At 42.1% G+C, this 27,677-nt stretch overlaps 2 protein-coding genes across 5 annotated transcripts in view; both read left to right on the top strand.

The window, feature by feature from the left end:
* ccny (cyclin Y) overlaps nt 1-20,399 on the top strand; it is a 43,264-nt gene extending 22,865 nt beyond the window's left edge. Inside the window, exons 2-12 of one of the 4 annotated variants that reach the window (XM_063484143.1) lie at nt 5,014-5,088; nt 6,095-6,115; nt 7,521-7,555; nt 7,650-7,673; nt 8,288-8,388; nt 8,490-8,525; nt 9,062-9,119; nt 9,484-9,603; nt 13,004-13,170; nt 15,570-15,732; nt 16,613-20,399. In XM_063484143.1, coding sequence (XP_063340213.1) covers nt 5,014-5,088; nt 6,095-6,115; nt 7,521-7,555; nt 7,650-7,673; nt 8,288-8,388; nt 8,490-8,525; nt 9,062-9,119; nt 9,484-9,603; nt 13,004-13,170; nt 15,570-15,732; nt 16,613-16,729 — 917 coding nt within the window. In that variant the 3' untranslated portion in view covers nt 16,730-20,399. The remainder of the gene's footprint in view (nt 1-5,013; nt 5,089-6,094; nt 6,116-7,520; nt 7,556-7,649; nt 7,674-8,287; nt 8,389-8,489; nt 8,526-9,061; nt 9,120-9,483; nt 9,604-13,003; nt 13,171-15,569; nt 15,733-16,612) is intronic. The other 3 variants (XM_063484144.1, XM_063484145.1, XM_063484146.1) reach the window with 3 other exon arrangements.
* A 3,473-nt stretch (nt 20,400-23,872) lies between these two features.
* Nucleotides 23,873-25,272, top strand: gjd4 (gap junction protein delta 4). The gene is made up of 2 exons (XM_063484615.1): nt 23,873-23,936; nt 24,080-25,272. Exons 1-2 carry the CDS (start codon nt 23,873-23,875, stop codon nt 25,270-25,272), a joined length of 1,257 nt encoding a protein of 418 aa, XP_063340685.1.
* Nucleotides 25,273-27,677: the final 2,405 nt, after the last annotated feature.

Below are 27,677 nucleotides of genomic sequence, written 5' to 3'. Positions count from 1 at the left end.
TTTGCAAAGATTTTTTTTCAAGGTTTCAAGGTTTCAAGGTTCTTTATTTGTCACATGCATAGTTATACAAGTATAACACACAGTGAAATGTATCCTGACACGCTCCTCGACATGTGCAAAAAGGGGGGGGGGGTAGAGGAATAACATTATATATATATATATATATATATATATATATATATATATATATAGTATATACATTGGGTGAATGTGCAGTAGTAGCAGCAAGCAGGTGAATTCTGTACATTAATAAGAATAGACATCTGACTATTTTACAGAATAGACAATATAAACATATTTAAAGTTAAAGGAATTTGAAATGTACATTGTGCCTGGGTTTAGAGTGTCTGGAAGAGAGTCCTGTCTCAGTCAGTTATAGATGATGTGAGAGGGCGGGTGTGTGTGTGTGTGTGTGTGTGTGTGTGTGTGTGTGTGGGGGGGGAGGTGTTGGTTTAGGGCCCGGATGGCTTGGGGATAGAAGCTCCTCTTGAGTCTCTCTGTCCTTGCCCGGATGATGCGGAACCTTCTACCAGATTGCAGAAGTTGGAACAGTTTGTTGCCAGGATGGGACGGGTCCTTCAGTATCTGCGCTGCTCTAGTCCGGCATCTCCTGGTGTAGGTGTCCTGAAGCGGGGGGAGAGCAATCCTGCAGCAGCATTCTGCTGTACGGATCACTCTCTGGAGAGCTTTTTGGTCCTTCACACAGCTGTTCCCAAACCACGATGTCATGTTCTGTGTGAGGATGCTCTCCACAGCGCCTGTATAGAAGATCCTGAGGATCTTATGAGAGACCCTGAACTTCCTCAGTTGTCGTAGGTGATACAGGCGCTGCCTAGCCTTTTTGGTCTGGACCTGAATGTGGGCAGCCCATGTCAGGTCTGAGGATATAGGACACCAAGATACTTAAAGGACTGCACCCTCTCCACTGGAGCTCCATTGATGATAATGGGCTTGTAGTCTCTGTGCTGACTCCTTCTGAAGTCCACCACCAGCTCCTTGGTCTTGCCGACGTTCAGCTGGAGGTGGTTGTGCTTTTATAGAAGTTATTGAAATAGCTCTCTTGTTAAATTGTCTTTGGAGGCCGACATGTGGCTCTCACTGTCAGCATGTTTAGACATTTCTGATTGTTGTGCATGATATCATTGATATCATTATATGATGCTTTTATAAAAATTCATACAGGTATTAATATATGATAGACAATATAATTAGACAGCTTTAATTTTCTATATGTGCTAGACTATAGAAACTTTATTTCTCAGAGTCAATACTATATCCAGTAGGTATGTAGCATAAAATCAGCCCTAGTATATGACCACACTTTAACTTGTAGAAGTGTATTCAGTTATCAAATGGGAAATGGGAGGGGCAGTAGGCACGACTTTGTTGGTGCCCTTTTTCTTCTTACGTTTATCTTTCCATGTTAGATGTGTTCCGCCAGTATTCTGTACAACGTAAGTGGTATAGCTTCATACATGCATGGCTTAAATCCACACGCTGACCTTCTCACCATTCTTTGTTCAGCTGCATTGCTAACAATGAGTAACCGCCATTCCTTGCTTCATTTCCTCTCAACTTCCTGAAACGCAGGAAGCCGGGTTGCTTTTGTCTCCCCCAGGTTGGAGAAATGGGGGGAGAGAACTTTAATAGGGCAGACCCACGCCAGAGGTCAATGACCACACATTGAGGGGGACACACCCTGGCTCTGATTTTTTTTTTCTTCTTTTTAAAAAAACAAAAACAAAGAACTTTTCTTACTGCAGCACGCATAACTTCAGTAACTGAGGTGTTTTAGATGATCAAAGTGTGTGATATTATATTGCTTCCACTGAGATCCATCCTTTAAAAAATTGGTGCCAAATGTTCATCCACTAACTGGACCTATGAGATTCCCTCCTTCATGACTCCTGGTGATGAGGCTTAGCAAGTGAATGAGGGTAAAGGAAACAGCTGCAAAATAGAAACAAAAACAGAAACAACAGAAAATGTCATATACCCTGAATCACAACAGCTAATTAGAGAGGAAAGGCTTGAACTGACACATTATTAAAACAGAGACAACTTGCTGGCAACACAAAGTGGGTGAATTCCAACTAAACTTTTTTTTAAATTTGAGTCCATAATTTATTTATATAGCACTTATTAAACAACACATGCCTGACCAAAGTTCTATACAGCAGAAATATAAAAAGTGCAAGTACAAAGTACAAGCAATTGTTGCATGCCTAGCAGGCATGCAATTACCAATGAGTACAAATGATGCATCACAGGTTAATAAATCTGCGATCTACATAGGCACCTGCAGAATAGCAAACAACTGTCGGCTGCACAGGCACTAAAGGAAATAATAGTGATGGGTTTCATTGGGTAAACCTTGTGCCTTACATCTAAAACCAACACAATGCAATAGTCACACCTTTTGTTTTAAAGGCGAATGGTCTCTGTTTCCAGTTTGTGTTGCACTCTTATTTTGAATGTTCAACCACTGCTCACCAGCTAGTTCAAGGCCTTCCTGTATGTTTTCCCTTCCAGGGCATGCTCACTGGAGTACTTGATAGTGCTGCTTTGAGTTTATCTGCAGTATGAGGCAGCTGAATATATTGCATGGTTATCCATCACAAAGTAGATGGCAAATAAAATGTTTCCAGGGGAGAAATTTATAAATTGCATTATGTAATAATTTATAAAAGAAATGGTGTATGACCCTCGCCACAAATTAAATCTAAATCTACAGAAAACATGGGCATTTTGTCACGATCATACTGTGTTATTAAACTGTGATTTCCATGCTTACTTTCTCCATCACTAACGTTCAGACACTGTGCATCATCATTAACCTACCTTAAGTTCTCCTCCAGTGCTGCTTCTTCCCACACACCCATCTTTTATTCAGCATCGCTTGTCACTACCTCCTACATCATGGTGGTGTGTGTGTGTGTGTATATACACATATATGTATGAATGTGTGTATATATAAGTGTGTGTGTGTGTGTGTGTCCTTTGAGGCTCTTTAAGTGGCTCTCCAACACAAAGTTCAAAAGAGTTTGTAGACAATAGCAACGGCTTGCATGTGTAAGCTGCTGTGCAGAGAGCCTCTGTGATCTCAGCTGTACTTATCACTGTATGGTGTGTTTAATGGCACACGTAAACCAAAGCTTTACACCAACAACACTCAGCGAGATCTGGTTGCAAGCCAAACTCTTCTCCCTCACCTTTCACTTTCTTTCCACTAATGCCTCCCCTGTCATCACCTTTACTCGTTATATTTTCTCTACTACTGTTTCTCTCTCTCTCTCGCTCTCTGTCAATCATGTTTCAAATCTGTCATCTTCATCCCTTTATTTTTCTGCTCTCTTGCCCTCTTTGCCCTTTTCTCTCTCATTATCAGCTTCTCACTCTTTGCCTGTCTCTTGACATCAGTTTCTCTTTCTCTGCGTTTGTCCGTCTGGGTGTTGGTTCTTTGTGACCCTTCCTGTTGCGCTGACATCATCCAGGAGGCCAGTAAGCCGCTTGTTGGCTAACCACCCCACGCTGCTAGTTTGCATTGAATTTTAGTTTTGTTTCTTTTCTGATTCAGAGTTTAATGCGTGGCAGTGTCGATGTAATGTTAGTGTGACATTATCATTAAATTTTCCTCAGGCTGTTGTAACATTTGAGAGTAAATGTTTAACCTAGACCAGAGCACAATAAAGATTCTGAAGTCATGTCAACAAATGGTTTCATCTAAGGTAGTGCAGGATATTACAGGTCACCAGAAAATTCCACCATTAAATCAACCTTAGAGATCAAATAAAAGTCTGCTGTTCAAACAACAGTGGTTCTCTGCTGCACTAACCACAGAAACTATTATGTCTGCAGGCTCCGAATTCTACATTTCCTGTTTATAATTTAGCAGTAAAATGTCACGTTTCAGCATGTTTGGGACTATGGGATGTAATTGGGACAAGGAACTAGGACACTAAATTGATACTGATATATTCATTCAGTAGCTGTGCATAACAGCCGTATGCTAGGCTCTGTAGCTGCTACTGGATTTAAACAGACACATCTGGCAAGGGATGTGTCTGTTTACAGCAAATACAGCATAAAAGCAAATACATAAAAAATTAGAAATGAAATCAGGTTGTATTCTAAATGCCAACTTTACTCATCTGTTTATCGGTGTCTTTTGGATTTTTTAGCCTGAGTAGCCTGAGATTATTTTCCATCATGTCCTCTATTAAAACATATTGTTTGTAATGGGTTGCCAGAAATAAATACCTGGGCTACTTTCCATTAAAAAAATGTAACATGTAAGCATATTTCAGAGTTAGGACTGTTTCTTTTGATCCTTGTATAAAAAAGCCTCATTGAAACATTCAGACACCCTCTGATGGATAAGTGTACAAAGCACTTAGCGTCGTACCCAAAGGATGAATGTTGTACAAAGCAGGTTTCAGCAGCTGATTTTTATCAGCTGTACAGTGCTGAATGATATTGTGCTCGTCATTTATTGCAGTTTTTCTTGCCAGCTCCTCTCAGATCTTTGGGTTCTAGGTGGTGTGTGTGTGTGTGTGTGTGTGTGTGTGTGTGTGTGCGCGCGCAGAAGATGATTCAATACAAATCTATAGCCTTCTGCTGTGTTTGCTTAGTGCATTGATTTACAAACCACCGTTTACACAGCGCTGGTGCAGCAAACTGTCAGCTGACAGATTTGTTTTTCATTTAGCTCAGACCATTAGACGAGAGGTGGTTAACTCGTGAAGCCAGTCCCACATTTATAACCTCAAAATTAAAGGTTGTATCCGGCAGCATGTTTAAGTTATACCCGTCATCCTGATGATTATATGATATTGAATATAGTTTTATCAAAAGAACATCATAAGTTCTCTAACAACTTAAACAATTTGTTTTTCCTGACAGCATTTATTTTTCAGCTGCATTTTTTGCTTCTGCTGCTTGGGATTAAATCATTTGAATCAGTTTAAATGCTGTTTTTCTTTGAGGCTTATGTTTTCCTTCCTCTGTATTTAGATCTTCCCATGGAGTACAATCCCTCAGATCATCCCCGCGCCAGCACCATTTTCCTCAGCAAGTCACAAACTGATGGTGAGTTGTGCTCTCTTCTTTTGTCACATTTTAATAATCTCAGATCTCTCTGAAATTTCTTCACTGACTTTTAAATGAGGGAAAAGAGTATTTGGAGTGTCATGTTTGTTATTAATCTACAATGAAGAAGAGCTAAATTTAATAAATGTGTTTTCGTAATCAGTGACGCACCATTAGGTGTACACCTGATTTACTTGGATGAAGCCAGGATAACATAATGCAGGGTTACATTTGTGGGTAAAGGATAATGTCTTCCGGTTTGTTTGAAAAAGAGGAAGCAGCTTGTGGACATGCTTGGAGTTTCTGTGCAAAGTCAGTGAGCTGTGCACTGGTAGGTGCAAAGCCACTGCAGGTGGATCATGGACAACCAAGCAAAGAGGTGAAGCAAAGAAGACAGTAGCATATGCCCACTTTTTGAGATAGCAAGCTGTTTTTATTGAAGGTGGAACTTCAGATATCAGCACAGGTACCACTGACCAGCATGCTTTTATCCAACATAAAAGCTCTAGATGGAGCCCTGTCCCGTCTGCTTTCATGTCAGATTTTTGAAGATGCACTGGGGTGTTTTGATCTTCCTTAGCAGGCACAAAGATTGATCTTGTAGCAGTCGGCAGCAGCCTCTAGAATGACAGGAATGTCTTATTATCAACTGAAATGTGAAGCTTTTTAGATTATTTCCCAGTTTAGACATAATCTCTTTGCTTTGATGATAAGCTTTTGATTCAGCTGAGCAGTCTGTAGCCTGAAGGCTGTTATATAGATTCGGTGTTAGGTGCTGATAGTGTTGTATTAGCATCGTCAGGCTCTTATGTGAAAGTCTGCTGGCCTTTGTTCTCATACTGTTAATAAATATCAATACACAGCATTGTGGTCCTAACATATGTGACAGCTGCTGTGTTCATCACTCCCAGCAGCTATAAATGAATTACTGACGCACTTAATAATGAAGCCTGTTGTGAGTATCTGTGTCATAAACATGGAGACAACTTGGACTTTTGTTTTTCAGTTGCTGTGCCCAACAAAAGAGGTAAGCATGTATACGTCTGTGCTTGGTAGGCAGGTAACACTATGCTTACTGTGTGTTCGGGCTGGACCCTTTAAGGGAACAGTCCCTCTGTGTGGCCTCAAACTGCATCGTATTCTCGTACTCTGTTAGCAGGTGACTTGTCTCTGCTGCTTAGCTGCTGATATTGTCTGTGTGCGTGCGTGCGTTTCTTCCATTGCACATGTCCGTCCATGAGATGTAGGAACAGGACTGCACAGCCTTGGCCAAAGAAATTGCAATTTAGTTACTAAAATGACACACCTCTAATTACTGGATATTTCAATTTTCATATGTAAATGGTTGATAAAGTTAGAAATCAGCCTCGAGTATAAAGCTGTGATTTGAAAGGTGTGTCACAAGTGAAGCCATGTTTCATGACTATTCAGAAATCACTGTGGTTAGGTTTGAGGTTTTTTTGTTACTGTGTTTTTTTGACTAAGCTGTGCAGCTGTTTGATGGTGTCAAAGACTGCTGTTCTTTGCTAAATACACACACACACACACACACACACTCACATTTGCTCAGTGGAAAAAGCTCAGCATGCTTTACAGTGTGAGTGTGTGCACCTTTGTGCCAGAGAGGTAAGATGCAGACAGTATGGGATGAGACGTACAAGGTGTCTCTGTGTGCTCTGCGCTCTCCATCTGCTCCAGTTTGCTTTGCTAGCAGCCCTTTTCCCTTTGCGTGCTCTGTTAAAACAGAGTGAGCACATATACTGATGCACACAGACACGCACGCAGCGCTGCTGCACTGTTGCGTGTGCGATGAAGCTCTGCTTTATAGAACCAACAAATCATCACATCCATTAAACAGAAGTAAGGTAGCAAAATACCAGATTTGTATGAACAGAAAGAAAAAGAAAAGAGATGAGCTCAGATGATTGGCTGCACTTGAATAAACCAGTCACTATGCCTGATTTAATTTGGACTCATGTATGTCCAATCACAGGAAGTTAATTCTGTTCATGTGGACGTAGTGTTTTCAGTGGGAGAAACGTTTCATCACTCATCCAAGTGAATTCTTCAGTGTCTGAAGATTTCCTTACCTGGATGACTGAGCATGAAGTAAGACATGTATGTCTAAATGATGAACGGATTAATTGATAAGGTCACACCCATTCCCACATATTAACACACATTTGCCAGTGCAATCGCAGGGGAGAAAATACTCACAGGCTTTGAAATTTCTCTGTTTTTTAATGTAAAAACTGCTTTTGCTGAAGCTGCTTTGCTTTGTTGTATGTGGTTTATAATAATTATACACAGGGGGAAAGTCTATATTAATAGGGCAGCTCTGAAGCCTGGTTATATGCTGCTCCCTGTCTGTGAGGGTTGTGTACTGCACTCACACAAAGATTCTTGAAGCGCTCTCTCGTCTTCTTTTTCAGTTCGAGAAAAACGGAAGAGCCTTTACATCAACCACGTAAGTAACTGAATCATTAGCCACTGTGTGTAATACGTTTGCTGTTATGATTGCTGTGCAGTTAGTAATTTTAATGTCTTGTATTTTTTGCAAGTTAACACACATTTCGGAGAACAAGGTAAAGTCCTCCGAATGACCCTCAAAGTAACCCAAACCCGTTTCCATTGTTCCTCCCGTTTCTCTTTTTTGTCCCACACTCCAGACTCCAATTATAGTCTTAGTGTTTAAAAAGCTTTAGATGTAGTACAAATGTAGAAGAAGCATGGTGTTATGGTGCAGGTCATCTTTGTCCACACTCCCTGAGACCTGAAAGACAGGACTAGCTAAATGTGCAAATGTGCTTTTTTGTTTTAACAAAATTTGCATTACTCAGTTCCTGCAGGGCCAAATGAGAAAACATCGTCTTGTTTAAGTCAAAACCCTGTTTAGTATGCACCAGTTAAAAATACTTTTGAATGAAATGAATGGACGATGAATAGAAAGGTCATTACTCAAGGTGATGAACTTGCTATTCATCAAGTTTTTGATGTTTCTCTAAAGATGCACTCCACCATAAATACCATTCCTGCATGCAACAAAGTGAGACGCTGACAGACCCACAGATTAGCTTGTGGGCTCACAGGTGCCCTACTTTCCATCCTCATACCAGGCCTTTGGCTCGTCCAAGTATGACAGAAATAGAGATTGACGTGTGTGTCTCTGTTTTTTGGTACGGACGTGTTTGAACTCCAGCATTATCCGGGCCCAGTGAGACGGAAATACAGCTCCTGTTCCACCATATTCCTCGATGACAGCACTGTCAGTCAACCCAACCTGAAATACACCATCAAATGGTAACCCCCATCTGAGCGATTCACAGCTTTATCTAATATTGAAAGATTTTTCCCTTATTGTCCTCTTACGCTCATTTTTATTTACCTTTTTGTGCTTGCAGCGTAGCCCTTGCAATATATTATCATATAAAGAACAGGTAAGATTAACGTTTTATTTCTTTTGCACCAAAATTCCACGAAATACAAAAGCCCTGCAACGTCCTGCTTCACTCTGACCCAGAAAGATTATATTAAATTCTTTAGTCTTTAGATACTTTGATATCCAGCTGAGCTAGACATCCTTCTGCAAAGGGATGTGTTCTTACTAAAGGCTGTAGAGACACTAAATAACGCTTGCATGGAGACATTTTTAAATAAACCACAAAGCAGAGAAGAACTGGCTGTTTTATGTAGCAGCTTAAGTGACTCACATTTCTGCTCGCAAAGATGCAGCCTGGAACACATTTTTGTGTTGTTTGGTGAATTGACATGACTTGATAGATCTCATATTTTTAAAAAAACACGGAAGCTTTAGGATAAAACGTGTTTCTATAAACTGAAAGTGGTAAGAATTCCATATAGGGCGGATGGTTGAAGTGCAGATTCATTCATATAAATGACTTATCAATGAAATCATGCAGTCTGTTTTTGATTTTCATCACGCTTTGAAATCTTTTCCTCTTTTTCATTCCAGAGACATCGACGGAAGAATGTTGTTAGATATTTTCGATGAGAAGCTTCACCCACTCTCAGTAAGTCCGCAGCCGAAGATAAATTTCCATTACACCCAAACTATAGAGCTGTCAGGATTCATCAGGAAGACTAATTGCATGAGCTGATAAACGGCACATAAGCACACATGGATCACACAGTGGCGAGATCTGTTGTGTAATCTCAGGAGCCATCTGGATCATTCAGACGTGTTTTAAAATGAATATTTGCTCAACAATTTCAGTCTCAGATTTTACATAACCCCTATGTTTTACGCCCCATGTCCAACAACACTAAACCTCTGCATTCAGAAATAAGCTGATGTATCAAGCAGCAGTTTGTGATTCCACTTTGGGAAACGATCTGATTTCATTTCATTCTTATCTTTTCTGGTGTTTGTCGCAGAAGTCTGAGGTTCCTGCTGATTATGACAAACACGACCCTGAGCAGAAGCAGATCTACCGCTTCGTCAGGACACTGTTCAGTGCCGCGCAGCTCACTGCCGAGTGTGCCATCGTCACTTTGGTGAGTAAACGATTCCAGTTCAGCCGTGAAACCCAGTCCCCGCACACTTTTAGCCCTTTTCTATTAGAACCTACTCAGATCGGCTGGACGCACGACTCGCTTCGACTCGTTTTCCATTACAACCACCTAATGTGGGTTGGGTCATTACAGCAACGCGACAGAACGTCCCGTGACATCATTTGGATGTGACACAAACGCCACAGTAAAGGAGGACGTCGGGGCGATGTTACACCTGCTGCTCGGTCAGGCTCGGGGACCGAGGTGTTGTTTTTGTGCAGTCATTTCCCTTGTTGCCAGGTTTCAAGAATGGCGGTTTTGATTTTTGGAAAGGAGACTGACCAGCCAGTTGGTGGCATGCATGTCACATTTTTGGATCGCTTGGAACTGTGGCCGAGTAGGTAATAAAAGAGCACCTGGTACCAGGTACTACCACCTAACGGGAAAACGCTAAAAATTGCATTGAGCCTTGCCGAGCCAACCTGAGCAGGTACTAATGGAAAAGGGCTATTTGACTCCATTTACATGTTTGCTTGGAGGGACGATCACATTAAGAGCTTTTCCAATCCAGCTGGCCGTGAGTGGAAGTGAATTATAAAACCCTTCCCACCACTGAGTACAGCCACACTCTGTGAATGTGATTATTTCTGCATTGGTGCAGTTATAAACAAAATGAAATGCAAACTTTTTGTTTTCTTTTAACAAAAAACAACAGCAAGGAAGGAAAAAAAATACTTTTAAGTGATTAGAAGTTCCTGTTTGTATTGGAGGAAGACAAGGGTGTCCAGAGCTTGCGGTTGCAACCTAATTAAGAGACCCTTCAGCAACTCGAAGCCTGACTCCACACAGAGTTAACATCATCAAGGAGCGCGAGAGCGTGGGAGACAGATAGGAATTAGGAGAATTAGGACTGTGAGTCTAATTCAGTGCTGACACTAGGAGGGAGTATTGCTTCTGCTTGTCTTGTTTTCTGCTGTCCTTAGATTGTTGGGTCTCTTTATTTTTTACTCTTCTTCTTTGTATGATATGAAACAGCCCGTTTGTCCTTCTGGAGAATGTTGCACAAACGAAGCCACGAGACAGAGCTGAAAGTTCAGTAACAGATTTGTAGCAGTTTAATCCGTTTAGTCTCCACTCAGAATTACTTCAGTATGAGGTCTGCCTGCGCCTGTAGCAAGTGTATAATTAGAATATAATTGGTGCTTTGGCATACAGTGGGCTCTCTCCCCATGACTTATGACATCCTGTGTGCTCACCTGTGCTTTTCGTTTCTTCTCTCTCCTCACATATCATATCACATCATCTCTTTTTCTCTCTCTGTACTAAAGCCTTAAGCAGTTCAATAGTTTATCTTTATGTTTGATTTGATGGCACAGTGAGGTGGTGAAATAATCAGTTTAGCTCCAGTGTCTGTTTTTACTGACGTATTCACAAACTCAGTGCTTAATAGGGTTGATTTATTTGTCTGCTTGTGGGTATTTTCCGGCTCCACAGTGTAGCAGTTTACACATTTGTGTAGCATATGAAAGGTCCTTGGTTTGACACCGGGAGGAGACACAAATCCTTCGGGGTTGCATCAGGAAGATCACCCTGTGTAAAAATCTGCCAACTCAAATATGCGGCGCTGAAAGTAGCTGCTACTTGTATATGTTTTACTAGCTTGTGTAAGTCATGTGTGCTTGGACATGGACTCTCTCCCCTTCTCCACTCATCTGCCCAGAAACATTTCTTTCTACACTTTGTCACTCTGGCTAACACGTGGGTCTCTAGAGGCCAGCAAAGTGCATTGTTAATGTGGCTAGCCCAGGGGCCTGGTATTAGGTTTCTCTGCTTCCTGACAGATGGACAAATGTGTTAACTGTGTGGGTGTTTCTGCTTGTCCAGAGAGTAACTGGAAAGCAGTCACTGTGACGTGCTGCGTCTGTTACGTTCTCGGTGTCTGCGTCTTTGTCCATGTTCAGGTGGACGAGAGCGATAGATGCACATAGAGCCTGACACACGGCGTGCCTCCTGCAGCTCTCCAGTGTAAACTCTGCCATGCTGTCAGTAATTGAATGGGGCTGTTGGCTGGTGGTTATTGGTGTAGCTTAGCTGACACAGCTAAATTTAGACAGGGGAGTTGAGATGAAAGCTGGGCGTCTTGCTTTCCCCAAGTTATTACATCACAGGTGAGGAGAGAGAGGATGGAAAAGAAAGAGACCCAGAGAGTGAGCATGTCATCCTCTGGGAAGACGAATCAGATTTCCTGTTGAGGGACAGAAAAAACAGACAAACTTATTGTAGTAGATGAAGTTACTGTGTTTTATTATCAGACAAGCCTCTTGAAATTGAAGCAGCTATGCCAGGATGTAGTCTTCTTTCATTTCTCGATGTTTGTCACCTCCTGCCAGTTTTGGGCCACAGCAGAAACAGGCTGGTATTGTCTTCAGGAAGGACGCCCCACTGAGCACGACTTGTCTAATTAACCACCTGAGCTGTGACAAACTGGGCTGCAAAGTGGCATAAAAGAACTTATTAATTTCCATTTCACAACCTGCCATCCTTGTTAGTCTGAAAACTGAAATATTTATTACGATGTACCTCAGGGTATACATCCTGAAAATGGTATGGCTATTAAAATGCAAAGAAAGTAAGTAAGAAATGACAAATCTAAGCTTGTGTACTTTTAAATCTTTCACTTTACATTTTTTTTAAAGGGAGCTGTATGTGGGCTTTGTGCACTAACTGTTCGAGCTTCAGTTCAGTCCATGAATCTAACAGAAGACCTCTCTTGTACTGTAACAAAATGATGATGAGTGGATCAGAAGATTTAACATCTGCACAAATGCTTTGGCTTGTGAGGATCAGGTGTCTGTGTGTTCTGTGCGCTTTCTGCCGTGTAGACTGTGGGAATTATTTCGAAGGAGAGAGAAGGAGACGGTGCAGGGGTTCGATTGGCATGGATATTTCATGAGGGAGCTCCGGGGAAGCTGGATTTCATCAGCCTCTGACTTCATGGAGGAGGAGTAGGCAGGAGACTGCAAAACTGTAAAGCAGCAAACTAACCCTTCAGATAAACAAAGGCAGGGAGAACAGAGGGTAATTAAACACAGGAAACCCCGAGGAAACAAAGGCTCGATATGATTATTAACGTGGTATTTACTTGCCTATCTTTTGTACCTTATGTTAGCGTTACACCGTGGGTGAAGGAAAACACAGAGCGATAGCAGTTTAGCAATCTGACTCTTTTGACCCTGCGTGTAGGATATTTTAGTTGTGTGAAACTGACTTGATGCTGTTAGTGCTAGTCGATGCCAGCTGTTAAACAAAAGGAAAAATTCAGAGTTTTTCAGCTTTGTTTTTGTGCTAAAATAACTGTGTTTTATTTCAAGATGCTTACTTGTGACAAATCCCTTTGTCTAAGGTTTATTTGGAGAGGCTCCTGACCTACGCAGAGATCGACATTTGCCCTGCCAATTGGAAGCGGATCGTGTTGGGAGCCATCCTCCTGGCTTCCAAAGTCTGGGACGACCAGGCGGTTTGGAACGTCGACTACTGCCAAATTCTCAAGGATATCACTGTGGAGGACATGTGAGTCACTTTATTGACATCAGCACTGTAGAGCTATATCCCTATAGACTCAGGTCAGTTGCAGAAGACGTCTGCTGTTATTTCTGCACTAAAACAGCTGAGTTGGCGATAAAAGCTAAAGCCTGGCATTTTATTTTCATTACATGGTTGTTTAAGAACATAGAAACAGTTTATTGTTTAACTATTTGCATGGAATAAATCAGCTAAAACACTTGATTTGTTACTAAGAGAAATAAAACATTATTAGCTGATGGCAGCAGCTGAAATCAAAGATATTTAGTCCTTTTTGTTTTCCCCGGACGCTCTGTTCTTCTCTGTGATCTTATGACTGGGAAACGTCTGGACTATTTCCATGACAACAGCTTCTCTCAAAGGGAAACCAGTGTCCTTGTGTGGGAGGTGCAGAATCACATGACTGACTATACCATATGATGATTTCAATAACATTAGCATTTCAGAACATACTGTAGGATATTCCTCCGAATGTTCAGTGTGAAACATTTCCAGCAGGGATCTTGTCTTACACAGTCTGTACGTCAGGCGCATGTTTAGGTTTAGGTCACATCTTTGGAGCACAATGGCCCTGAAACGAGGACTACCAGTTATTTTTATCACCGATAATGCTGCAGATTGGTTTACTGATTAATCAATGCAGCAATCAGCAGAAAAATAATCCAGAATTTGTCAAGAATTTACTAAAGCAGCAGCTAAAAATTTAATATCGCAGCACTTTTTTTCCCCCCATCTTTCTTCTGCAGAGCCACAATTCTCAGAGGTTGGTGCCATCAGCTGTTTGCTGGCTCCTAAAATGCCACACAGCCATGAAAACCCCTGGCAGAGTGTCAGCCATGTAAATAAATGCTTCCTCTTTGACTCATGGTTGCTGAGTGGGGTGATGACAGATACAGCAGCACTTGTCTTTCTGTCCTGAGAATAGTCGGGCTTTGTGTGGTCAGCCTGTTTTCAAGAGCTGCTAAGAGTCTTTGACGGGAGAGTCTCTGGCCATTTCGTCTAATGCCTTTGATCTGAGTCAGGGGTTCGAATCCACTGAACGGCTACCCTGAGGTACCCCTGAGCAAGGTACCGTCCCCACACACTGCTCCCCAGGCGCTAGATTGGTGGCTGCCGACCGCTTCACTGAGTGAATGGGTTAAATGCAGAGAGGAATTTCTTGTGACAATAAAGTATACATTATTATTATTATTATTTTATTTTGTTCTTGAGCTTAGAGTGTCTGAGGGACTTCAGATTACATTAGTTCCTCTTGTCTCTTTCCCCATAAAATGGTAATAACCCACATGGTATCACATCATTAAGCCTTAAAAACATTATAGTTTGTTAGTTTCTAACTAGTTGACCGTGAGAGATTCACAGTTTTCTGGGTTTGCAAGACAAAAATGTCAGTTTCATTTTAATGCTTAATCTTAGATTGTGGTGCATTTGGAGCAAAACGGGGAAGATGCCTCTGAAGCATGAGGACAGACAACTCAGTCTTATTTACCACGTCAACCTCAAATCCACTTGTGTGGATTATTCTGAGGAGGGACTCTGTGCTGTAGACACCACCTCTGACCCCTCCTGCTTTCACACTTTTCTGCATCAGTGGTTGTCTATTCTTGTCCTTGAGCTCAGATTCACAGGGCAATGAGCGTAATCCACCTGTTCAGGATTCTCTCCAGTGAGTGCAGCACAGTATGCACATCTGCTGTGCTCCCATATGGCAATTTACCGGACTGTGGCTCTTGATTTGACCAGAGATTTCCTCAGAAGGTCAATTTGAGTCTGTTCAAAGCCCTGTTCTGGAACCTAGCTTGCTAAATTTCACGTTCCACCCACTGACTGAACAGTAGAAACGTCTTGGGAGAACACTGAGGAGCAGAGCAACACAAAAATAAACAGATGAAAACAGGCTGAATGAGGAAAGATGAAGAAAAAGCAGCGCTATTAGGCAGAGTTTGGCTACAGCAGAGCCTAAATTTAGCCCGTCTGTTGCTGCGTGGCTGTGAAAATGTGTGGGTGAGCAACAAAGGGTAGGAAGAAGAGATGGCTAGTGGTTACAGTGCAGAATGATTTGGTCACAACTGAAGAGTAACAGATGAAAGCATCTGTCATCACACTGCACCGAGGATCACAGAGCTGCTGAGCACAAGGCACTGCATGACAATAGCACTTTCAGGATGTGGGATTAATTCTTTCTTACACATAACGCTCAGTGTTCCTTGCTTAGATAGCATTCCCTTTCATCATAAAGAAGAGGCTTATGTTTGGTGGCGTAGGCTCAGTCCAGCCTACGCCACTCTGTGAGATGTTGGCTTTACCAATCAAGCTAACCTTTATTTAAATAGCATAAGACTAATTAACTAACTCACAAGTCTTCCCTTTATTTTTTATGGCAAAAGGAATGAGCTGGAGCGTCAGTTCCTGGAATTGCTGCAGTTCAATATCAACGTGCCGTCCAGCGTCTACGCCAAGTATTACTTTGACCTGCGCTCGCTTGCTGAGGCCAATAACCTCAGCTTCCCCCTGGAGCCTCTCAGCAGGGACAAGGCGCAAAAACTAGAGGTGAGAAGCGCGCTGAAGTACTAGAGATAGGTTTATGTTTTTGGAGCTCAGGTAAAACAAGAAAAAAAGAGAAAAATATCAATTTATTTCAGCCTGACATTGTGAAATAGAAAAACCAAGGTAATTTGGGTAGTTGGTATTTTGACAAGCTTCTGATCATTACAAAAACATAAATGTTGATCTCCTGCCGGGTGAAGGACAGGATGCAGGGATGTGCTGCTGTGCAGGTAGCTTCGCTCTCTTCCTTCCTGTCCTGCAGCCTTACTGCTGTTAGTGTTTCATTCATTGATGCCATTGCTTGATCTGTTGGAGCAAAACAAACTTTTTACAGCAGGTATACCAGTGTTAATAATGGCTGCATTCCATTTAGTTTTAGGGTTTTAAACATCAAGCTGGCTGAAGGTGAGACGTCTCCATGTGACCAGTGGAATTGGTTGATTAATTTATTTGGAGATGAGACCATTCCTCAACATTAATTTAGTTATTTAATGCCCAAAAATAACCCCCAAAAGAAAAAGCAGTTTACCTAAAAGACTGCTAAAAGTGAACCCACGTGTCTTTGTGATTTTGAAAAAATTCCCATTCCCACCTGAGTTGAGCAGGACAATAAGAGAGAAACTCTGATGTGACCGAGAGGTCATTGTTGTCACTTTCTCACCTGAACTGCACAAAGCACAGTTTAAATGAAATGTTTCTAAGCGCGTTTGGTGTGTGAGCACAGCCCATCTCAGACTTGTGGTGTCGTAACCACTACTTACACATAACACACTATGTGTTTAGTACACACACACACAGGCAAAGATGTTCTGTAGTCACTCCAACTAAAACAAAGGAAGGCACCCCCGGCTCCATCTCACTTGCTCTTTTGTTTGACTTGCAGGCCATCTCACGGCTGTGTGATGACAAGTACAAAGACTTGAGGAAACTAGCCAAGAAGCGCTCGGTGAGCGCAGACAACCTAACAGTGGTGCGGTGGTGTCCGGCCATCATTTCCTAACACTGGCTGTCTGCAGAGGAATGCATCATAGACCTGTACTGTATTTCTGCCTAGTATGCAGGCAGACCAGGTGGGCAGCAGTCGTGTGGATCAGTGTCAGTCTGGAATCTCCTCACACATACACACACCCCTTCAACAATCTGGCACTATTACAAATGTGATTGCATCCAGACTGGTTGTTGTACATAAAAGAAGTCCTGTTTCCTGCCTGCACTGAACCAAACGGAGCTAAGCTGAACCAAACTGAACGCTGTTGGAATGAAGACCACCTAACTTCAGAAGATAAGCAGCCAGGTGGAAATACAGAAGTGGAGAGACTTGTGTGAAGTCCAGAAATGAAAATAGGAACACGCTTAAAAAGCAGAGTACAGGACGTAACAGCGGCAGCGGCGCTCCATAATTCCCTCCAATGCTCAAGTGCTTGTACAGCTGCTGGAGGGGACGCCGTGTACATTCCTTTGATTTTAATCTTCTGGTTCAGTCAGTACGTTAGCTGAAGCATGAGATGATCATTTGACAGCTTATAGACACATTTCAGACTTTACTTCAATTTCTCAGTTAGTTTGTGTTTTGTTGGGTGTTTTTGTTCTTTTGCATTCCCACACAGCAGCTCCCTCTGTTCGCAGAGACAAGCTCATACAAAAGAAAGACATTTCACCGTTAGCTTAGCAGTACAGTTGATACGTGGACTACATATCCTCAGCCCTCCTTGACAAACAGAATCCGCTGAGCATTCTCTCAGATGGGGACCATTTGACTGAAGTTTTCATCAGGATAACTGACATTCAACGAGACAAGTCCGTTTTTAGCTCAAGGGCACTTATTCAGCTTGTAGGCATCCAGTTGCAGAATAGTATCTCTGACAGTACGGCCACCCAGCAGCCATTCAGATAAAGCAATATTCATGCATCGCTTTGTTGTTGTGATTAAATATAACAAAGCACACACACATGGGAGGAGATTTACTGGAAGACAGAAACGAGACATACTGTAGAGCTTCTGTTGTACTTTATTCACTGCCATTGCCCTGACCTGTGGTGCCTGTAATAAGCTAGTTAAACACTTCTCCCCTCTCTGCTGGAGAAAAAAAAAGAACAAATAAGTCTGAAGTATTTTTTTTCTCTAACATTTTGTACGGTTCTTCCAACTTACAAAGTAACAGCACAAGTGAAAACATTGACATTAAAATGCCAACTAAAAGCATGAACCTTCAGGGTCGTCACAGACTAAAACGAATGAAAAAGCTTCGAGCGATGATTGAAACACTGCTTACAAAATGATAGATTGTATACATTTTGCTAAATTGTCTTTGTACAGTGTAAATACAGCACCGTCGTGTGCAAAAATCTGTAAACTGAGGTCATAATGTTAAAAAAAATACAAAAAGAATAAGGTTAGAATATTTATATGGGTCAGTTTATACTGTAAATGGGGAGGGACAAATATGTCTAAATATGTGTTTCTATGACAAATCAAGTAAAGAAGAGAGTCAAGTGTTACGATTTAAATAGGAAACACCACTTAAGATTTTTTGGTCTCTTGTCAACAATCTCACAATGCCGAAAATGCCATTTTTTTTAATGTGACATAATGTGTGTGGTATGGAGATAACCCATGACAATTCAATTTCATTTTATTATTATTATGATTTTTTTTGTGTTTGTAAGTCCTCTCTGTGAAACGTTACCCTACTCATGTGTTTTTGATAAAATAAGGATGCGTGTTTCCTCTGATGCTGTAAAATTGGCAAGATGTTGTAAAAGGTCATCAGGTGAGTCAAAAATATCACTCAGTATGTCGTTAAATAATAATAATGTCTGAACTGAGAATTCATATTTGGCAGACTTATTCTGTTAACACGCATCACTAACCCTCCTGTTGTCTTTGGCTCAAATTTAATTTGTATCAATTTCCACATGAATTTGTTTTTTTAAATTGGACTTAAAGGTTTAAAAAAGTTAAACCCACAAAAAAAGATTTATTCAGACTGTATTTAAAAGATGGACCTAGTGCCTTAAACCTGCATTTTATCTCATAGCCAGCAGGGGGCATTTCGTCTCGTTGCAAAAAGGAGTCCAGTTGCACAGAAGTGTATGGGGAAAAGGAAGCTTGGTTTTAAAACCCTGAGTTGGTGTCAGTCCAAATGCTCAGCTCCAAGTTGTAACACTTTTCATGTCTACACCAACTAATTGGCGATTCTGTGAGAAAATTACCTATTGACGACTTTTCCACTTCTCACTCTAAGCTGGTGAGTTAAAAAGTTCATTTTGGGTCCTGATTGGGCACGCTGTCCATCTAACGAATAAATGGAAGCACGTTTTTCTTTTACGACTGATCGACTGATTGGTGGTGAGAAAACGTGTTAAGCATTTTATTTGTGCCAAATAACTGGCGCTCAAAGGAAAAATGTCTTTTTTATACAATATTATTCACTTACATCAACAGTCATCTGAAAACGTTTTGCAGCATTTTGCCAGCCTCACAGAAACATTAGTAAAACTGTCATAAACAGTATTTTCATAAACGGCTCCCTTCCTGATTCCTTCTTCTTTTTTTTTTCTTGAGCTTTTTCCTTTAAAAACAGAAAAAAGGCCAGTCTACAGATTTGAGTTCAGTTGCTGTTCTAGGTGTATGAGGATAGGATAAAAATGAAACTTAAATGAACTTGATGTGACCGGCTGTTTGCCTTACAATCAACCAGACTCTAAATCTAAATCAGTGAATAGACACAATCTTGATGTAATCTAAAAATATCTAAGGACTTACTTTTATTTCTTTTTAATGAAATAAAAAGGTCAGGGGGAAAACACGTTCTGATTTCAAATGTGACATCGGTTTGTTCTTGTGCATTTCATCGGTAGCCTCCAGGAGTGTGATTTATGTTACTTTGCTTTTCTAAGCTACCAGAAAATCAGTCTGGCCTGCAGGCGTGCAGAGGGGCAGAACTGTACCAAAGTCATGGAGGAAAAAATGAAGGAAGCTCTGATGTGGTGTCTGATCTTAGAGAAGTGCTTTTTTTGTGTGTGCATGTGGCGCTTTGAATGATTGGTAAATAAAAAGTGCAAAATGCATCTTTGGGGGAAGTTACGATGCTGGAGTAGCTGTTGTGAGATATTGAAAGATTGTATATCCTATTTATTGTATGTGTGTGTACATACCGCCCAGTGTGGTTTTCTCTGCACGCAGAAAGAAGCCGCGTGGTTGACAGTGGTGAATCCTGATGTGGAGAACGCACCCCCTCCCTCTGATAGCAAAGACCGGTGTGTGTGTGTGTGTGTGTGTGTGTGTGTGTGTGTGTGTGCGCGTGTGTGTCATAGCCTTGTGCACTGAGCTCTACCTCTGCATAGAGTTTTACTTTTTTCTCTAATGTTTTTTCTTCCTCTCCAATATGACATTTTTGCAAATTTGACAAATACAGCTTTGATCATGATGGCAGTAAACTGCTACAGCTGTAACTCTTTTTTTTTCTTCTTATTGATGGATAATTTCAACAACTTGTACTGTATTCGGTTGTAAATGTCAGTGTATTATTTCCTCTTCATTGAGTCACTCATTTGTTCCTGTTCTGAGTTGCCAAACTTTTCTCTGTATGTTTTCAACTATGATTTAAAAAAACAAAAAAAAAAAACCTGCTCCCATTTTAGGAAAAAAAACTTTGCAAGAATTAAAATTTCCAACCTTGCAGTTCATGGTGTGTGTGTGTGTGTGTGTGTTTTTTTTTTTCCTCGATTTAATAATCAGTGAAAGAAACACTCCAAGATCTTAGACCTCCTTCTCTTTCACCTTGTTAACTCAAGTGTTTTTCACAATACGACAATATTTTGATTTGTACTATACTGTAGAGCTGATGTGTGTTGCGCTCACACAGTGTACCATTTAAATGGCTTACAGCAAGTGCTAATACAAAGATTATATTCTGCCATTCAGTCACTGAGGGACACATTCAGTCCTCCATGCTGGCCTCGATTTGTGTTTCAGTTGCTGCTGTGGTAACTGCTATCCAAGTCATTTCAATGAAGAAGTGCTGTTAGTTTTTATTAAAAGCACTGTTCGAACGCTGTAGTAAACACCATCAAGCTGAAGTAATAAGTGAATAGGAACAACATCACTTTAACTCTTTACAAGTTGAGAAAGTTGTATGAAAAACGGGAGTCTGTGAAAAACTCAAGTACACAAGCAGAAGTTTTGGCAGTTTGCTGGTCTGAAACATCTAGCTGGGTGTCAACACAATGCCTCAACCTTCCCATGAGAGGCGTTCCAACAAAATCACCCCAAGGCCAGACCACGTGATGCACAGAGAAACTGCAAAAAAACAAAGAGATACATGTTGAACTCTAGTGCACTTATACAACTAGAGAAAGAAAAAGTACGTTTTGTATGGAAGGAGAAAACGTCTCCCTGAAAAGACCATGGCAACACAGGTTTGAGTTGCAAAGTTACATCTGAACAAACCTAGAACTGGAGATGTTTTTCTCTTAATAGAGAGCACAACTTTTGGTGAAAACTAAGCATGGCATATCAAGACAAATGCCTAATAACGGTCAAACACCGTGGTGGTGTGATGATGTTGGCTTATTTTCGACCTGGATACTTCATTGAACAGGTCATTGAGTCGACCACAAACTCCTCTGTGTACCAAAGTATTCTAGAGTCAAATGTGAGCCATTTATCTGACAGATAAAGCTTGGCCCAAATTGGGTCCTGGAACAGGACAACGATCCCATGCACAGCACCAAATCTAAACAGAATAGCTGAAAAAGAAAAGATTCAAAGTCGTCAACCTGACTGAAACAGGAATCACACACAAGAGAGCGGTGGATAAATTAATGCCGGAAAACGTCAATGAACTGAAGCAACTGTAAAATTTGGTACAACGGGATAGATTAGTCATGTTACAGTGTTACCAATAGTTTTAATGTTCCCCAAGCCAGTTAGATCTTGCTAATAATTAGAGAAATCTCCGTACGTCCATCTGTTTGCCGTTTCCTCAGCTATCTCGACTCCTGTTTATCTGATCCACCTCAAACCTAGCAGGGGTGTTTCTGGAGCTTGCAATGTTCCTCCTGGTGTCTCATGCCTGCCTTTTTGCAAACTGCTCAAACATTTCAGATCATTTGGATTAAAGTTTGGTCAAATACTTTGAATGAAGAGTCAGAAAAGCTACACTTTGTCCCCAATGGAGACGTAAAATTTGCTCTGATCTGTAATGAGGAGTGACATCATTAGACAATATCATTAAAGGTGCTGAAAGAATTCTCAGTAGGGTTCATCGCTACTTAAACGTTTCACAATGGCATTTGATCTTTTGTCAATATAAAAACAGCTTTAAGATGAAGAAACTGATCCCGAAGGACAAGCATTACGTGTTTTATCAAATTAGAAATTTCTCACCCTGTACCTTCATATTCAATGCTATATCCTGCACTGCTTTCCAAGCCTTTTTATAATCTTTTGGAAAGTTTATGTCACTCGTGCTCATTAGAAGCAAACACAAATGTCTCATGCATCACTTCCTGGGAGATGGGAGACGGCTGTGGATGAGGTGGATGTTCAGGTAATTGTTTAGGTGGAACAAGTAATTGGATAAGTGAGGAGTAGCCAAGTTTGAAACAAAAACGATTGTTGGCTTGAATGGAAAATGCATCTACCAAAGCCGCAGTCTAATGGGGAGGGTGGAAAGCTTTCCTGGGGATATATTGCCATTATGGCCTCATATTTTAGTGTAGTGAGTTTGATGTGAAAAGCGTTAGCTTTTTTTTTTTTTTTTTAAATCAAACTATGAAATGACTTAAAAAATGAGTTTTGCTTGTCATTCCTTCTTCTAAAGCAGGGGTAGGCAACTCCAGGCCTCGAGTGCCGGTGTCCTGCAGGTTTTAGATATCACCGTGAGTGAGGATACCGGCATTCGAGGCCTGGAGTTGCCTACCCCTGTTCTAAAGGGTTACCCCTTTTATAGAAACCAATCAGAGTGGATGCCACATTCTACTTTAAAACAGATGCAGATGGTGGTCCACGCCACTCCTCTGGGAGGGAGAGAGGGTAGCAGTTGAGGCTCTTTTACTTCTAAAACTGTGCTGTTAGCTGTTGGTTTGAACTCAACCGGAGCAGCTGCACAAATTTCTTATGCTGTCTTGTAAAAAGGTCATCATGGGCAAAAAAAAATCAGCCATAACAGACTTCTGAGTGGGATTTTTTGTGTGTGTGGGCAAGCATGGACGTGCTAATGATCACTGATCTGCAGTGATTATGAGCCAAGCCAACTGTCTTTACCCATGTGTGCCCTCAGCAAACTAACGTGATGGGAAATCTGTGCTCTGTACAGGAGAGAGTCAGTCTCTCTCTCTCATGGTCCATATACATATATATGTGTGCATATATGTGTGTGTGTGTGTGTGTATGCATATACATATATAGCATACATACACCTGTGCTGTATTTAAGACAAATGATTAAAGATGGCTGTATTTCCTAGCCATATTATGTGAGCTTCCAGTAAATCCTTAACAGCCATAAACTACTATCAGCTGTGGGAAAATGCAGTTTACAACCTGCTTATGTTTCACGAGAGCAAATCCACTGTCTATCTGTACGTTATCTTTATTTGTTATCGTAAAATGCCTCAGTAGCTTCTTATATTTTTATGGAGCGGCATGTTTGAGCATGCTTACCATTGTGGTGAAGAACCTAATACAGTAGTTTAGCATGAGTAAGCTGGGAGGCTTGTTCCTCTCCTGTAAAGACGACCAGCAGCACCAAAATATCTTTGCAATGCCAGGACAGCGGTGAGCTTTTGCGAGTGGGTTAAGAATAGATCGACAATGGGGCTCATGCCTGTCTTCTGTTGTCTGAGGACAAACGGTTGTCTGCAGGGGACAGAGGAAGAGGTAAGGTGGTGTGCTACCTTCACTCAGCCTTTCAGAAACTTGGGTGATTCAGATGAATCTGATACAATTTTACCCGCAGGGACTGGGTGAGAGAATTGGAGTGTCATGCTGCTCACCTGGGAGCCAACGTGATCCTTTGTGGAAAGGGTAGAGGAGAGACAAGAAGTGGATAGGAAGTGGAGTGCTGGCTTAATGATTTTAGCCTTTGGTCCGAAACTGGAGGACCTGACGATTTTGGAGGCCCTTGAGCATAACAGACATGGCGGGTTCAAGTGCCTCAGAGGTGCTTTTTATCTCTGTCAATCACAGCATCACTTTAATGGGTGAGTCGCCTCTAGTTTTGTTTTAAATTGTTATTTATGGCTTTAGATATTGCTGTTAAACTAAAGATCATGAGGGGTAATCTCAGTTTTTTCAGCGCTGATCGTATAATCACATTCATTTGTTTTCCTTTTCTTCCCCACAGGAAAGGTGTGGCTCGTCGTGATGATCTTCCTCCGTGTCCTGATCCTCCTCTTCGCCGGTTATCCTCTCTACCAGGATGAGCAGGAGAGATTTGTGTGCAACACCATCCAGCCTGGCTGCGCCAATGTGTGCTACGATCTGTTTTCTCCTGTTTCACTCTTCCGCTTCTGGCTGGTGCAGCTTGTCACCGTGTGCATCCCTTACATCCTCTTTGTCATCTATGTGGTCCATAAGGTGTCCAATGCCCTCACGGTGGAGCTGAACTCCCAGAAACAAACCAAAGCCTTTCAGCTGTTCAGAATCCGACAGGAGCTGTCCAACAAGTTACCTCTTGCGGTAGAGCAGCGAGGGTGGGCCCGGTCCTTCAGTGGAGCCTACATCCTCCATCTGATGTTCAGGACTCTGCTGGAAGCAGGCTTTGGAGCAGCTCACTACTATCTGTTTGGTTTCTACATCCCCAGGAGGTTTCTTTGCCAGCATGCTCCGTGCACTACCCAGGTGGACTGCTACATCTCCAGGCCCACTGAGAAGACTGTGATGCTCAACTTTATGCTCGGCGTGGCCGCTCTGTCCTTTTTCCTGAATGTGCTGGATTTTATCTGCGCCGTCAAGCGCTCAGTGAGACAGAAGAGCAAGAGGAAGATGATGGTTGAGAAAATACTAGAAGAGGAGCAATGCTTCCTTTCAGCGGGAGGAGCATCCAGGGGCAACGACCAAGAGCAGGAAGCACAAGACGGGCAAGAGGGGGGTTTCCGGAAGAGGAGAGGCAGCAAGGGGTCTTGTGGAGTAGGGAAACGCGATTTAGCTCAGGAACCTCCCTCCATGGAGCACTACTCTCTTCCTCGTTCTCTTGGCCCGATGGGCTGCACCACCAACGGTAACAATGCCGACTCGGTCTCCCAGGAGGAGGCTCCAGAAAGGGCCGGCAGCGAGGTGGCTCTCTGTCCCTTGGAGTCCATGGGGACGCCCAGATCTATTCGTGTTAGCAAACGGGGCCGACTCAAACCTCCACCCCCACCCAGACGTGACCTTGGTTTTCCCTCTGTGGGGCCATGTGCCCCAGTGGGAGATATTTCCACAGCAACAGCAATCTGTACCAGGAAGGTGGGCCAGTATACACTGGTTGAGGTTGGCTGCAGCGCAGAGCTGCAGACGGGTGACGATGGGCAGGAGAAAAGATCCGAGTGGGTCTGACTTTAATACTGTGGGAACCATATGAAGCAACAATGCTTGGGTTGATATTTTACCACGTGACTGCCCTGTCACCCTGAGAAGAATCTATAATGGCATTACATTCACCGGACACCTTAGACTCTTATTTGCCGTGATTTTTTTTATCATACCATCAGGCCGCATCTCCTTTTTGCAGCACTGGTCCGGTGATGCAAAGTGACAAGAATTCAGCAAATCTCTGAATTTAGCAAGTCAGGAATGACAGTGAACTCAAGCCCTAACTGTCATTTAGCAAACCCAATCTCTGAAACAATCTAAAAGAGGGCAGCCCACCTGTTCTTTGTTTTTTTCTTTCTCCCCATGATGCTTTTACCCCTTTTATAAACAAAGGCAGGCCCCACCCCACCTGACTGACTTTATTTACTGTGTCAGGGTCCCCGGGGTCAAAGCAGACACGAGCAGCCTCTGGGCGACCTTTTGGAACGAGAGAGTCGGGTCTAAATGAAAGGCAGTAATCTCACTAAGTTGCTGTTACCACACGTAGACGACAGAAAAGGATTCCTCCACAGCAGTGAAGGACACCGTGAAGGCCGCTATAAGATCCCAAAGCAATTATGTTCTCCCATAGGGGCTCTGTATTTATGGAGACAGCTTGTCACTCTATTTCAGGGCCTCGCGGAGCTTAGAAGGAATACAAACCTTAACATGGGCTGACACTAGAAATAGAGCACAGCGGAGCCTTGCAAAGGAGGACTGTGTGCTGCCCTTCGGGTTATCTGCGCTCAGCTTTGGTTTCCCTTTGATTAAAGCTCAGGTTAACGTGTGTCAGAAACTAGCAAACTGCTGCGACACATATCAATCACAGAAATTATGATAACATGAAATGTGACCCTTTTTTTTTCAACTCCCCAGGTGAATTCACATGGAGGTCAAGAGTCTCCCACAGTAAATCAGCTGCGTTGCTCTTGATTATGTGTCGCTGTCGCTGAGGGGCCAGCCTTTGTGGAAATGGATAGCTCTTGATCTTTGTCCTCTTGTGGTTTTTTTGATGATGACAACAAGAGCTCCGAGCCTCATATCTCACCTAGCTACAGAGTACCGCACCCTGACTGCGACCACAGGGAGGGGAGGGTTCATCAGAGCAACGTCAAAGGGATTCTTAACTCTTAATGTAAAATGATGCATTCTGAATCCTACAGTTCAAATATTTCACATTATAATGTTGTGTTTACATAGTGTGTCTGGAAAGTATTCACAGCGCTTCACTTTTTCCGTATTTGTTCCAACATCTGAGTGATTGGGATAAAAGGGCCTTAGTCAGGGAGGTGCCCAAAAACCAGATGGTCACTCGAGCATTGCTCTGGACAAGCATTTCTGCGGCACTCCACCAGTCAGGCTTGTATGGCACATGACAGCCTGCCTGCAGTTTGCCAAAAGGCACCTGAAGGATGGTGTGATGAAACAAAGACTGAACCAAGAGCTGGACATCAGTCGATCAATGCCACCCCACAGTGAAGCATGGTGGTGGCAGCATCATGCTGTGAGGATGTTTTTTGACAGCAGGAACTGGGAGACTAATCAGGTAAAGATGAATGCTGCCTTGATGATAACCTGCTCCTGAGCGCTCTGGACCTCAGACTGAGGCGAAGGTTAATCTTCAAACAGGACAGCAACTGCAAGCCCACAGCCAAGACAACACACAGCCGGGACTGCTTCCAAAGATGCTTCAACAAAGTATTGAGCAAAGGCTGCCAGTGCTTATATACATGTCATGTTTTTGTGTTTTAGTTTTAATAAATATGCAAGAATTTCAAGCAAACGTTTCTTTTACTTTGTCATTATGGGGAATTGTGTGTAGACTTTTTAGGTGACATGACAAAATGTGGAAGAAGTGAAGCTCTGTGAACACTTTCCGGGTGCACGGTAACATAAAAATTGATTGCAATTGCTGCCTTTTTTTTTTTTACCTTTATCAAATGAATTAATATCCAGTCAGTGTGGATTTCTTTTTCAAGTGAGAATTCATGTTTGTGCTTTAAGCTTTTCTTAGATTTTTATGCACTGGTTCATTAGCAGTTCTGATTTTCTATTAAAATTGTGATGACGCTGAAGGCAAACTTTTCTCAGCACTGTATTGTTCCTCCTTCCCGCTGTGCTGTATTCTCTGCACCAGCACTGTACTCTGAAATCTTGCTGCCCTCCAGTGACGCCGAATGTGAAGTGCCGCCTTCAACTGAATCAGCTGCTCTCTGGAAACGTGAAATGTGCATGTTTTTCCCCCGAATTCCCAGAGGTGTAGGCATGCTGTTCATTTTCAGTTATAAAACCACATTATTGTACTGAAAGAGTAGGAAAAAACAAATTACCTCTGTTTTCACTGATTATCTAAAAAGAGCTTGTTTTACAGATATATTTATTTTGAAAGG

Source organism: Pelmatolapia mariae, linkage group LG9, assembly GCF_036321145.2.
Source record: "Pelmatolapia mariae isolate MD_Pm_ZW linkage group LG9, Pm_UMD_F_2, whole genome shotgun sequence".
NCBI classification, from domain to species: Eukaryota; Metazoa; Chordata; class Actinopteri; order Cichliformes; family Cichlidae; genus Pelmatolapia; species Pelmatolapia mariae.
This window is presented reverse-complemented; position numbering and strand designations above follow the sequence as displayed.

Coding starts and splice junctions, on each gene's coding strand:
- gjd4 (XM_063484615.1), top strand. CDS start 23,873: ATGGCGGGTTCAAGTGCCTCAGAGGTGCTTTTTATCTCTGTCAATCAC. Junction 23,937..24,079: donor TCACAGCATCACTTTAATGG/GTGAGTCGCCTC, acceptor TCTTCCCCACAG/GAAAGGTGTGGCTCGTCGTG.